The sequence below is a fragment of the Neofelis nebulosa genome, chromosome 8 (assembly GCF_028018385.1).
Source record: "Neofelis nebulosa isolate mNeoNeb1 chromosome 8, mNeoNeb1.pri, whole genome shotgun sequence".
Lineage (NCBI taxonomy): Eukaryota > Metazoa > Chordata > Mammalia > Carnivora > Felidae > Neofelis > Neofelis nebulosa.
In genome coordinates, this window is record NC_080789.1 from 125297500 (window position 1) to 125310078 (window position 12579).

At 37.2% G+C, this 12579-nt stretch overlaps 1 protein-coding gene across 3 annotated transcripts in view; it reads right to left on the reverse strand.

Annotated features, from left to right (window-relative positions):
- Positions 1 to 12579, reverse strand: part of MALRD1 (MAM and LDL receptor class A domain containing 1) — an 824069-nt gene that overhangs the window by 743457 nt on the left and 68033 nt on the right. For all 3 annotated transcript variants that reach the window (XM_058681758.1, XM_058681759.1, XM_058681757.1), the window contains 2 exons: positions 6272 to 6366; positions 6022 to 6183 (listed from right to left, as the gene is read on the reverse strand). In XM_058681758.1, the coding sequence (XP_058537741.1) occupies positions 6022 to 6183; positions 6272 to 6366 (257 nt within the window). The remainder of the gene's footprint in view (positions 1 to 6021; positions 6184 to 6271; positions 6367 to 12579) is intronic.

Genomic DNA, 12579 nt, shown 5'->3' on the forward strand with positions numbered 1-12579 from the left:
TAAATTCCCGATAAAACTTTGACAGTAGCGAAATAACAGACATAAACTGACTTGAATGACACTCGTAACTGCAGGAACAGAAACTCTTGTAGCTGTATTTATTGTATTAGACTTTTCTTAATTAGTAGTGTACATTCAATATAATTATCAAACGTGTGAAACAGAAAAAGATGAAAGTAATTTTTCACCATCATGTGTTCACATAGTAAATGTTTTTTCTTTGTTTTGTTTTGTTTTTTTTTGAGAGAGAGAGAGAGCACGCACAAGTGAGCAAGGGGCAGAGAGAGAGAGAGAAAGAGAGAGAATCCCATGAGGTGCAGAGACAGAGGGAGAGAGAGTGCAGAGCCCAGAGTGGGGCTCGAGCTCACCCGATGGTGGGCTCGAACTCACAAACTGTGAGATCATGACCAGAGCCAAAGTTGGATGCTTAACCGACTGAGCCACCTAAGTGCCCCAATATTCTTAAATTACAAGGTAAAATGCCTCAGTTATACTTCAGAAAAATTTGCGAGTAGAAATTTTTTTCAGTTAACGATTTGTATCTATTTTTATGAATAACTTCTCTTTTGTCTGTGTTAATAAAATGTACTACTTCTGAATAGGACACTGCTAAACACCCTTTGGCGTGTCTAAATGGAATATCAAAGAAGTGACAAGCAGATAATTGCATATGAAAAATGTTGCAGCATTTTTTAAAATTCAGGCAGTAACTTCTCATTTACTTTAAGAATCCAAACATTCAACTTGAAAGCCACGGTCAGGGATGCACTTAGTAGTACAGTATTCCTTCCTTCCTACCCATAAAACTAATACTTAAGCTCTTTTCAAGAACAAAGAAAAGGAGCGTGAGAGAAGGTGTCACTTGCATCTGAGCCCACATTTCTGCTACAGGTTGAGAGTGGTTTATTCTTTGCTTCTGCAAATATTTTAGGGCAATAGCAAAATTAACTGCTTAAGTCTACAATTTTGAGTAATGCAATTGTAGTCAATTGGCAGAATAATGTTTAATAATGTTTTATCCAACACAGCAGACAAAGGAATGCTTAATGAATCACATGCCACGTATTTGACCAAATCTAGAAGTTGGATTTTTTTTCTTTTATAAAGCCTTATAATGCTTTAATATGATAAAAAAAAATTATCATGGTTCAGTGAGTAAATGATTGAGATGTGAAATCACACTATACTGGGTTCTAATCTGGATGTGATTTAATAGGCTATTGCACTCTCTAAAGCTCATAACCCTCATGTAAACAGTGGGGTATATTATAATTTGGATTCAGAGGACTGCCATGAAGGATCAATAAAATAATATACACAAAGGACTACATAGTGCTTTACACATAGTAAGTGCTCAGTAAATACTAGATGTCATTATCCCTTAAGCACCTTCTGAAATTTCTTCGATGCTGCTATCTTTGTTGACTAAATGCATAAACACCATTCTTTGTTTATGTAGCAGTATTCCCTCAGAAATGAACGTGCTTCAATTTTATTAAGGGATGAACTTAGTACTTTACAGATAAAGGTGATAAAGCCCTCACATGGCAGCTAGATCCAGAGGCTTTTTCAAAGGAGGGTTTTTTTTTTAATGTTATTTATCTTGAGAGAGAGAGAGAGAGAGCATGAGCAGAAGAGGGACAAAAGAGAGACACAGAATCTAAAGTAGGCTCCAGGCTCTTAGCTGTCAGCACAGAGCCTGACATGAGGCCCGAACCCACGAACTGAGAGATCATGACCTGAGCAGAAGTCGAACGCTTAACCGACTGAGCCACTCAGGCGCCCCCAGAGTTTTTTTTCAGAAACCCCTGCTAAGTGAGGGTCCAGCTGAAACTAAAGTCTCTTACATGGACATTTCTAAAGGAAACACACGAATGGCTTTGAAACTGTCAGAAAGCATCACGGAGGAGAAATTGCAGAAAACAGAAGAATTCTCAGAGGCTTGTAATGTGATGAGGCAGCAGATATTGTCTGGAGATGCGGATTACAAAATGCCCTCAAATAAGCCTCTTGCTAAAGCTGTTCAGGACCAAGCTTTGAGAGGGTGTCGGGCAGCATGAGACACACAGCACATCTCTGTGGCTCAGCTAAAAAAAAGCATGTGAACCTCTGCTTCCCTGCTGACAGGAGAGAACTAAAACATACCTGCCATCTTAAGGACTGGTGTAGCCCAAGGATCCCCAGAGAGTCATACGGCTTCCCAAGTTTTACAAAGCCTCTAAGGTAGAGGCACTGTTTTCATACCAGCAATAAAGTATTTTGGCAAACAAGTTAATATATTGCACATGCATCTGCTTTCGTTGGAGCCACTGCTGTATTTTAAAGCACTCAAGTGAATAACCACACTGCCTCAGCTCCAGCTGAATGGCCCTGGAGGTGATATATTTGGGAGTTTTAAGTTTTATATCTAGTGGCTACACATATTTAATCATCAACCCCTGCAATGTGCCATTTGGGAATGGATAGCTGTGAAAAACGAGGAAGTTGTTTTAAAAGGTTTAATGCTCAAGACTCAGCAGGTTCCAACTCTAGCCAACATCCAAATAAATCTCTGTTGGGCTACTCACTAGTAAAGACCCTGACCTTCAGTTAGAGACAGAGATAAGAAGGCACAAAGCTTGGCGAAGATAGGTTAAGACTCTTTTACCATCCACTCTGTTTCAAAGTTGGAAAATATGTGTAAATGCTGACAAGGTTCATACACAGACAAAATTCCATTTCTGCCATTCAGGTGTATATGGGCACACAGGCAGAAGGGACTTCAGCAAGTCCATCCTTTAGCATCTAGTCAGTGTGACTCAATCCCCTCAAAAGCACTCTTGGCTCTACTCTATTGCTTTCTTGTTGTTGTTGCTGTTGTTGTTGTTGTTGTTGTTGTTGTTGCTGTTGTTGAGAGAAGACAGAGAGCCATAGGGGAGTAGGAAGAGAAGTGTTAAGAAATAAACTAGAAACTTCTCTAGTGGTTAATGACACCTGAACATCCACGACAAATTAGATGCATTATTGGTACTCAAGGCTCTCATTCTGCACACACACCCTCAAAGCCAGGAACACATAGTTTCTCTTCCACATGCCTAACAAAAATCTTCTCCTTGCAAACCATTTATCAGATAAGGGGTTAATACCCAAAATACATAAGAAACTCATATAACTCGATAGAAAGAAGAAAGAAAGAAAGAAAGAAAGAAAGAAAGAAAGAAAGAAAGAAAGAAAGAAAGACAGAAAAGATCCCCCACCCCCAACACACACAAATAAAAATGGTTAGAGAACATCACTGGAAAGATATAGACATCATTCCAAAGAACACATACAAATGTCCCAACAGGTACATTAAAAGATATTCAACATCATTTATCATCAGGGAAATACAAATCAAAACCACAATGAGATATACTTCACACCTCTTAGAATGGCTGTTATCAAAAAGACAATGGATAATGTGTTCACAGGGGTGTAAAGAAACAGGAACCCTAGTTCACTGTTGGTGGGAATGTAAACTTGTGCAACCATTATGGAAAACAGTATGGAAGTTCTTCAAAAAATTAAAACTAGAACCACCATATGATCCAGCAGTCCCTTCTAGGTATATAATCAATGGAAATGAAATCACTATCTCAAAGACATGTCTACACTCTCATATTTATTGAAACATTATTCACAGTAGCCAAGACATGGAAACAACCCAAGGATCCATCAGCAGATGAATGGATAAAGAAAATTTAGTGTATACATACAAAGGAATAATTTAGCCAAGAAAAGAAGGACATCCTGTCATTTATGACAATATGGCTAGACTTTGATGGTATTAGCTAAGTGAAATAAGTCAGAGAAAGACAAATACTCTATGATTCACTTATATATGGAATCTATAAAAGCCAAATTCATAGAAACAGAGAGCAATTTTTTTGAGAGAGAGAGAGAGAGAGAGAGAGAGAGAGAGAAGCAGAGGGAGAAAGAGAGAATCTTAAGCAGGCTCCACGCCCAGTACCAAGCCCACCATGGGGCTTGATCTCATGACCCTGAGATCATGACCTGAGCTGAAATCAAGACTCAGATGCTTAACTGACTGAGCCACCCAGGTGCCCCCCAAAAGAGTTGTTTTTAGTTGCAAGGGTCTGCATGGTGTGGGAAATGGGGAAATGCTGGCCAAAGGGTACAAACTTCCAACCATAAAATGAGTAAGTTCTGGGTATCTTATAAGCAGCATGGTGAATATAGCTAATAATAGTTTAAGAGAATAGAAAGTTATTAAGAGAATAGATCTTAAATGTTTTTACTGCATGAAAAAAATTGTCGTTATGTGATGTTGATGGATATGTTAACTAACTTTATTGTGGTAATCATGCCACACTGTAGGTTTATCAAATTATCACATTATACACCTTAAACTTACACATATATCAATTATATCTGAATAAAGCTGGGAGAAAAGTCTTTTCTTTACATGTACTAAGAACATTCCCTGAATCCCACCTAGTGCATCCTGAGTGTCCCAAGCGAGTCTTTGTTAAATTAATGAATTGGTCATTCACAGGAAGACTTAACTGCCTAATGGCTTAACATACCCTGCCCAACACACACCAATATACCTGACTTCTACAGAGTGCAAAGTTCTAATGACAGAATTGTGTTTCCAACCATACTGTTCCTCTGAAGGCTTATCCTCTGCGTGTCATTTAACCATCCACTAAGTGATTTTCTTTGATCTTCTTTGGATCCCCATTTAGTTTACAAAAGCCTGAAATTTCAAACTCCAATGAATTTATGACAGATCAATTAAGAAAATGTACCATTCTTGTATCTAACAATACTATTTTGTAATAGAAATCCTGCTCATTCTCCCATCCTTCCTCTTAGCCACTCAAAATAACTGAAGTTAAAATTCAATCCAATTCAATCCCTATTCTTAAGCAAGTGCTAAATCCATCACATATCAGATGATTTTCTACTCTGTATCAAAACTATAAAAATGATTACTATACTATTCAAATAATAGATTATAAAGGAAACCTGCTTTAGCCGAGTTGGCTAAATTGGCCTGCAAACCAGGTTTAAAAAGCAAATTCATTCAGAATAAAATGCTTTAAGATCCTGTTTTTAATGGGAAATTTTTCTTGGCTTTCCCAAATGTAAAAATATGCAATGCTTTACCAAGAACTCTGGTAATAATCATTAGATTATAATTTCCACCATACATAAGTTTTATTAGGCTGCATAAATAAGTTTGTCTTTTATGGGCTTGCTTAGGCTTTCACTCTCAAAATTATTTTGGAAAATAAAGGCTGTATTGAATAATTTGAGACTAACCATGAAATGAATATGACAATTATTCTACTTCAACAGCATTTGGAATTGGTATTTAAATCAAATCGTCTATTTCCTCATTACGCAATATAACCCCCTTCTCTCAAAAGCATGAAAGAAGTCGAGAAGACAAGTAATTCTTACGAATAGAATGAAAAGAAAGAGAAGGTTGGAATAGTAAGAGAAATATCATTAAAAATTTATATTTTACTGAAATATTAATATGTTAGTATGTATCAACTCTAGTTCTTATGCACGTATTTAAAACCTTCCTTTAAATTTTTTTAATGTTTATTTATTTTTGAGAGAGAGAGAGAGAGAGAGAGCCAGAGACAGAGTGCAAGCCAGGGAGGGGCAGAGAGAGAGGGAGACACAGAATCCGAAGCAGGCTCCAGGCTCTGAGCTGTCAGCACAGAGCCCGACGCGGGGCTGGAACCCACAGACTGTGAGATCATGATCTGAGCTGAAGTCGGACACTTAACCAACTGAGTCACCCACGTGCCCCTAAAACCTACCTTTAAAAGTGTTTTTTAGGATGACTGGCCATCGCAATATCCTAAGACTGTTTGGTTTTGGTGCTTTAAAAGTCCTGGCAAATCCCTCAGTCCTTGACCAACTGGGGCAGGGGTCATCCTACTTTTAATTCACCTACCGATAAATATCTGTATTTTATCATTTTTCCTTCAATGATAAGGTTAGCAAATATACCACACACACCTGAAATTTCTGGTTGCTCTGGATGCTCATGACATTTCTCTCCCACTGATTCTGGAGCCCAGCTGTGTTTTGCCATAAATGCCGAACGGGCCCACCACATGTAGTTTGAAGGCCAGCTCTTAATTTGCCACCCACTTGACTGGAGAAGTAATAAAATGTAATCTGTGAAAAATAAGGAATGTCCAAATGATTATAAAACAGAAGTTCCCAACTGTGAAAAGTATTGAAAATTCTGCGTGTTTTCAAATACCTGACAGGCACGTTGGATATTCGTGGGAAGAAACACTCTGCTTCTTAAGTTTGAGGAAGTAGCATCCACCTTGGAGACCAGTGACAGGAAGTGGGCTGTTAGCAACAATAGTCAGCATGTTACAGTCAGAGCAATCCTTGGCAAACTTATTTAGCACACCATGCAAAAATTCAGGCCCATATGCACATTAGGTCAATATATTTCTGTTTAAAGAATGAAACATGTAACCACATCATCTGCTTTTGCAAATGATCTGACTGATAGTTTTACTTCATTAGGTAACCCAGCAAAATAGCTCATTGTGATTATACTCCCTATGACATTATTATGGGCTGCAGTCCACAACCCAAATTATCTCCTGTCACATAGAAAGTTAGAGCCTTGCAAAGATGGTATCCAGGGAGAACATGATACTGGGACTGCCCACCAAAGTAAGCAATTCAATGAAAGATGCAAAGGGGTTCACTGTTTGCTGTGATTTTCTCGAGAAAGAATTGGATCAAAGAGTCGTAGCTTTCCCCGGGATCATAGAGAACAATGCAGAGCCCTGACGTTCTCCCGCATAGTGCGGTAGGGACTATGCCAGCAGACGGTGACTGTTTAGAAGACTATAAAATAAATGTAGAACATTCCCTGGGCTTTCATAAATTTCCACAGTGCCTGACAAGGTTATAGTGTGTAATTGGGGAATCGCTGTGTTCTACTACTCCATTTGGCGTTTTGCTATTTGTCAAAAGGAATGACAAAATGATATTCATGATTATGACAACCTATCTACTGAGTTATTCATGGTAGTTTAAAGCTGGATTGGAAATCAAATTTAATTATCACATCGTTGCGAGAATCGATAGCAAAATTAAGAAACCTAAAAAACCTCTTCTTCTGTACACCTATTCCAAAACTGTACCCTAATTAAGTAGAAAATAATGACATTAATGATTGTTATAAATATGGCCAGAGGCATAAATGAAGTCCCTGCAATAACGGAAAACCATTCTGAGGATGTATTCCCTGGAATAATGACATAAACATAATTTAGATGAGCTGCTGGTATCACAGCGATACAAGTGGACAATTACTAGTTGGCTCTTGCTTCATTTTCAGAAGGTAAAGCAAATGTCAAGCAAGTAAATAATCAACTAAGCATATGAGATATTATATTTATTTTATATTATTATTTACATACAAGTGTTATGTAAATAATATTAGCAATACAAATGGCAATAGGATTCAACAGGCCCTAAGTTATTATTTATAAGTATTCACCTATTAAAACCATCGATGAGATATACAGAAAATTTTCATTTATCAAGGAAATTACTTGGGTAATTTTCAGTTATTATTACTCGAGATAAATTTTCATTTTTCAAGGAAATTACTCAATTACTTGAGTTTGGGCTTAAAAATAAGATTTGACTCTATTAAACAACAGGGTAGCATTTACAATAAAATAATAAATTATTTCAATACTTAAGTAGCATGTTTTGTAAGTATAAAGTACATCATTTGGTACATAACACTGTAAATTATTCTGTATTTTGTCAAAAAAACCTAAACACTCATCTTCAGGTTATCATAAAAAGAAACCTTTGAAATTCAGAAAACAGCTTGAGATCTTTTGACATTTATCGAGTAATAAGCTTTCTTTTCATGGGTGAAAACAAAAACAGCATTCAAAATGCACCCAATACCAATATCTATTTTCTACCTTCAATTCCAATTTAGTGGCAATAGGAAGCATTTTTTGAAATGCACACTCAATTTTCCCTGGCTCCCTATGGTGACTATAGAATTTCTTTAATTCATAGATGAAGATGTTCCTCAGGGACAAATACCATCTTATAGAAAACTCCCTCTTGTTTTCCATAGGACCTTAGTCATCATGTCTACGGGTGTAAAAGAAAGAAGCACATTTTTGGCAGCATAAGTTTTTCCCACATGTCCCATCCTTCATCGTATACCCCCTCCCACTGCTGCTTCCGACCACTGAGAAGAGACTAAGAAGCTGATAACCAAAAATGTATCTAATGTTTTCTGTACACACCCCTCTCACCCCTTATAGTAGCCCAATGAGCAATCACATCACACACATATACAAATATAATTGCCACCGCTGTAAATTGTCTATGAATCTCTACCATATTCATTTCAGTTTGTTGATATCATTCATAAATTCCCACTTTATACCTGCATCCATAAAAGCCACTGCATAGCATATCTTTAAAACGTATTTCAAAGAGGGGCGCCTGGGTGGCGCAGTCGGTTAAGCGTCCGACATCAGCCAGGTCACGATCTCGCGGTCCGTGAGTTCGAGCCCCGCGTCGGGCTCTGGGCTGATGGCTCGGAGCCTGGAGCCTGTTTCCGATTCTGCGTCTCCCTCTCTCTCTGCCCCTCCCCCGTTCATGCTCTGTCTCTCTCTGTCCCAAAAAAAAAAAAAAAAAAAAAACAACGTATTTCAAAGAATCTCATGGCAAATTGCTAATTATTCAAATGACAAAATAACAATAGTGTCATTTTATTGATAATGTTAAATGTTTATATTAAAGGGCTTTCAAAAAAAATTTTTTTTCTCAGTTGCTGGGTAAGTGTTGGAATAAAATCCTAACATAATCCAAGACTGATGACAAAAAAAAAAAAAAAAAAGGAAGTATATAAAATATGAAAGCAACAAAAACCATGAATCAAGTCTGCAGGGCTAAATCCAATAACTTCGGCAGTGCATTTCACCAGCCTTGATCCTCAGGAAAAGATAACGTAGAATTTTCAGTGTCACCGTCTTCAACTATTATTGACAGCAGCCTTGCATTTCTTCCTTTTCCCAAGTTCTAAGTGATTAATAGGAATGCGTGGGAGCAGAAGGAACATAAATCCTACTGGCATGTTACAGAGTAACCAACTGGCTCAAAGGAACTTAAAAAAATTGAGTATTCTGACAGTGAGATAATATCAGTTCTCAAGAACATTTCCCCAAAAATCCGTCTGCAGGAATGGATCATCATGACAAGGTCCAAGGCCCGAAGCAAAGGTTAAAGCGCCAAAACTTTTGGAAAGGCAAAAGTGTTCTCTTCTATGACAGAAATGTGGCTAAGTTCAGATAACAGAGAAGAAATAATAGTCTTCGATATAAACTGCTTCAAGTTGTTAAGTTCTATGTGTTAAATTCTCTTTCCGTTGAATCGTAAGTTTGTCTCATACCTGCTTGTTAAACTAACAAGCTCATCACAACCACATAATATTTGCTAAAACTGTATCTCCTAAAGGATGTCCTCAAATACTAATCTCTTAAAATGGCTGGCAACGTATAACTGAACGCAGCCATATCAATTTAAGCCTGCCTCAGTGATCAGGAGCTAGAGGAATCACTTTAGTGCATCATAAAACTTGATTATACACATGAGGGTGATGTTAACCAAAATGCCAATGAAAATACCCCTCAAAATTTACTCCTCTATAAAGGCAATGGGGAAAAAAACTGCCCCCCCCCCAAAAAAAAATGGTCATAGCAAGGCTTAGCAAACTGGAGAGCTTTTATTGAAGAAATAGTGGAATCTCAGTAAAAACAGTGAGTTTTATGGGTTTTTTTTTTAACTCGTCTTATTCCCGTTGTCCACTGCCAGCTCCAGAACAACTTTGAGAAGTAGCAGCCCAGCATGGCATCCACAACAATAAGCAGAATAGAGTTAGAGCTCTGTCAAACCTCCATTACCAAATAATTGTCATCATTTGACATGTGTGGTATTTCCTGAAGGACCCCACTTGCGAGGCTGTCTGAAATTCACCCTATTAATACCCGGTCCACCGAAAAAATTCTTCTTTGCAGCAAGCATTCGAGCTAGTTGGTCACTCTGTGACATGCAGTAGATTTATGTTACTTCTGCTCCCACGCATTCCTATTAATCACTTACGACGTGGGAAATGGAGGAAACCCAAGGTAAGTAGTTTAACTGTACATTTGCCTGAGGCTGTGGATAATAATAGTTGGGGCTTAAGTAGGCTAACCAAAAAGCTTAAAGCAAACTCTGAGGAATGAGATGTCACATAGGAGCTTTGAAATGCTCCTATTTTTCCTGCAAATCTAGATAGACATGTTCATGCACAGGGCTGTACACATGCTCTGGAAAGACCTGAAAAGGCCCTCTGCCCTCATCTCTGGCTGACTTTGAGGCTCTATGAAAGCAGAAAGTTAAAACTAAGACAGAGTTGTGAACTTCCTGGTTTTACTGAAGGTGCATCCCAACACACATACAAAGTCCCTCAACAAACACTGGGGGATTTATTGATTCCAGGGATTTAAGGAACTCTCTTTTCTTTTTTTTAAAGTTTATTTATTTATTTTTGAGAGAAAGAGAGAGTGAGAAAGAGTACAGGGGAGGTGAAGAGAGGGGGAGAGAAACAATCCCAATTAGGGCTGGATCTCACAAACTGTGAGATCATGACCTAAGCCAAAATCAAGAGTCAGATGCTTAACTGACTGAACCACCAGGTGCCCTGGAACTCTCTTTTCAATCATTAACTGACCACTAATCTGACCATGCAGAGAATTTAGAGGCTACACATGAAAAAAAAAAAAAAAAAAAAAAAAAAAAGACTACAGAATTGGTCTAGAAAAGTCACTAAACTAACAAATAAAACAAATAAAACAAACAACTATAACAACAAAATGTGAAAGGGAGGAAGCAAGACTCTCAGATTTGTCATGTTATACTGTTTTAAATGTCCATGTTGCAAAAGAAATTGTGAGAAATGTAAAGAAACAAGAAAATATGACCCATGCAGAAGAAAAACAAACCAATAGAAAGTGTCTCTGAGGAAGCCAAGGCATTGGACCTACTGGATAAAGACTTTAAATCAGCTATTTTAAATCTTTCAAAGAGCCAATGGAAACCATATCTAAAGTACTAAAAAAAAAACCGTATGAATGATGTCTCACGAAATAGAGAATATCAATAAAATAGATGATTGAGAACATCAAGAAATATAAACCATAAAAATCAAAAACTAATCATTATAATTGGTTGTTATCATTGATACAAATAAAAATTAGAATTCACTGTTGATGGGCACACAATATATAAAGATGTACTTGAGGCAGTAAAGGTATGGAAAATGGAGATAGATAAGACAACTTTCCTTAATATACTACTGCAATTAAATTGGTATGAATCCAATCTAGTTTGTTGTAATCCCTAGGCAGCCACTAATAAAATAATTCAAAAAATACATAGTGAAAAATTAAATTAAGATGATATACTACAAAATATCTGTGTAACAGAAAATAGTAATGGAGGAAAAGAGTAACAAGAAAAACAGGAGACAGACAGAAAGCAAATAGCAACTGGCAGCTGTGAAGTCCATCTCATAAGTAATTATGTTATATGTAAATTGGTGAAAGTCCCCAGTCAAAACTCCAAGGTTGACACATTGTATAAAAGTATGATCATGATCCAATAATATAATTATCCAAAGAGGGTGAAAATAAAGGGATATGAAAACCATAATATACAAATAATAACTAAAGAAGATCTGGAAATTCAGGAAAAAAATGAACATGCACAAAAAGATTTGCTATTAGGGACAAACAAGTACAATTTATAATGATAAAAGAATCAACCCATCAAGAAAATATAATAATTACCAACATATGTTCCTCAAAATAGAGCCTAAAGTATATGAAGCAAAAGTCAATAAAAACAAAGCGAAAATAGACAATTCAACAATAAAAGTTGGAGACTCCAGTACCTTACATTTAAGATTGGATAAAATACTTAGAATATCAGTAAGGAAATAAAAAACTTGAGCAACATGATACTCCTCTTAGACCTAACAGACATATAGAACACTCCATCCAACGACAGCAAAATGCATATGCTTCTATGGTGCACACAGAATATTCTCCAGGAATGACCACATTTTAGCCATAAAACAAGTCTCAATATATTTAAGAAGAATTGAATTAAACAAGTAATGTTCTATAGCCACAGTGGAGTCATTTGAGTCAAGAGCAGAAAGAAATGTGGGAAAATCCCAAATATGTGGAAATCAAACAACATACTCCTAGGAACTAATGGGTCAAAGGAGAAACCAGAAGAGAATTAGAAAATACTTGAGATAGGGGCACATGGGTGGCTCAGTAGGTTAAGCATATGACTTCAGCCAGGGTCATGGTCTCCCAGCTCCTGGGTTTGAGCCCAGTCTCTGAGCTGAGCCTGGAGCCTGCTCTGATTCTGTGTCTCCCTCTCTCTCTCTGTCCCTATCCTGCTCGTGCTCTGTGTCTCTCTCTCAAAAATAAATGAACATTAAAAAAACAT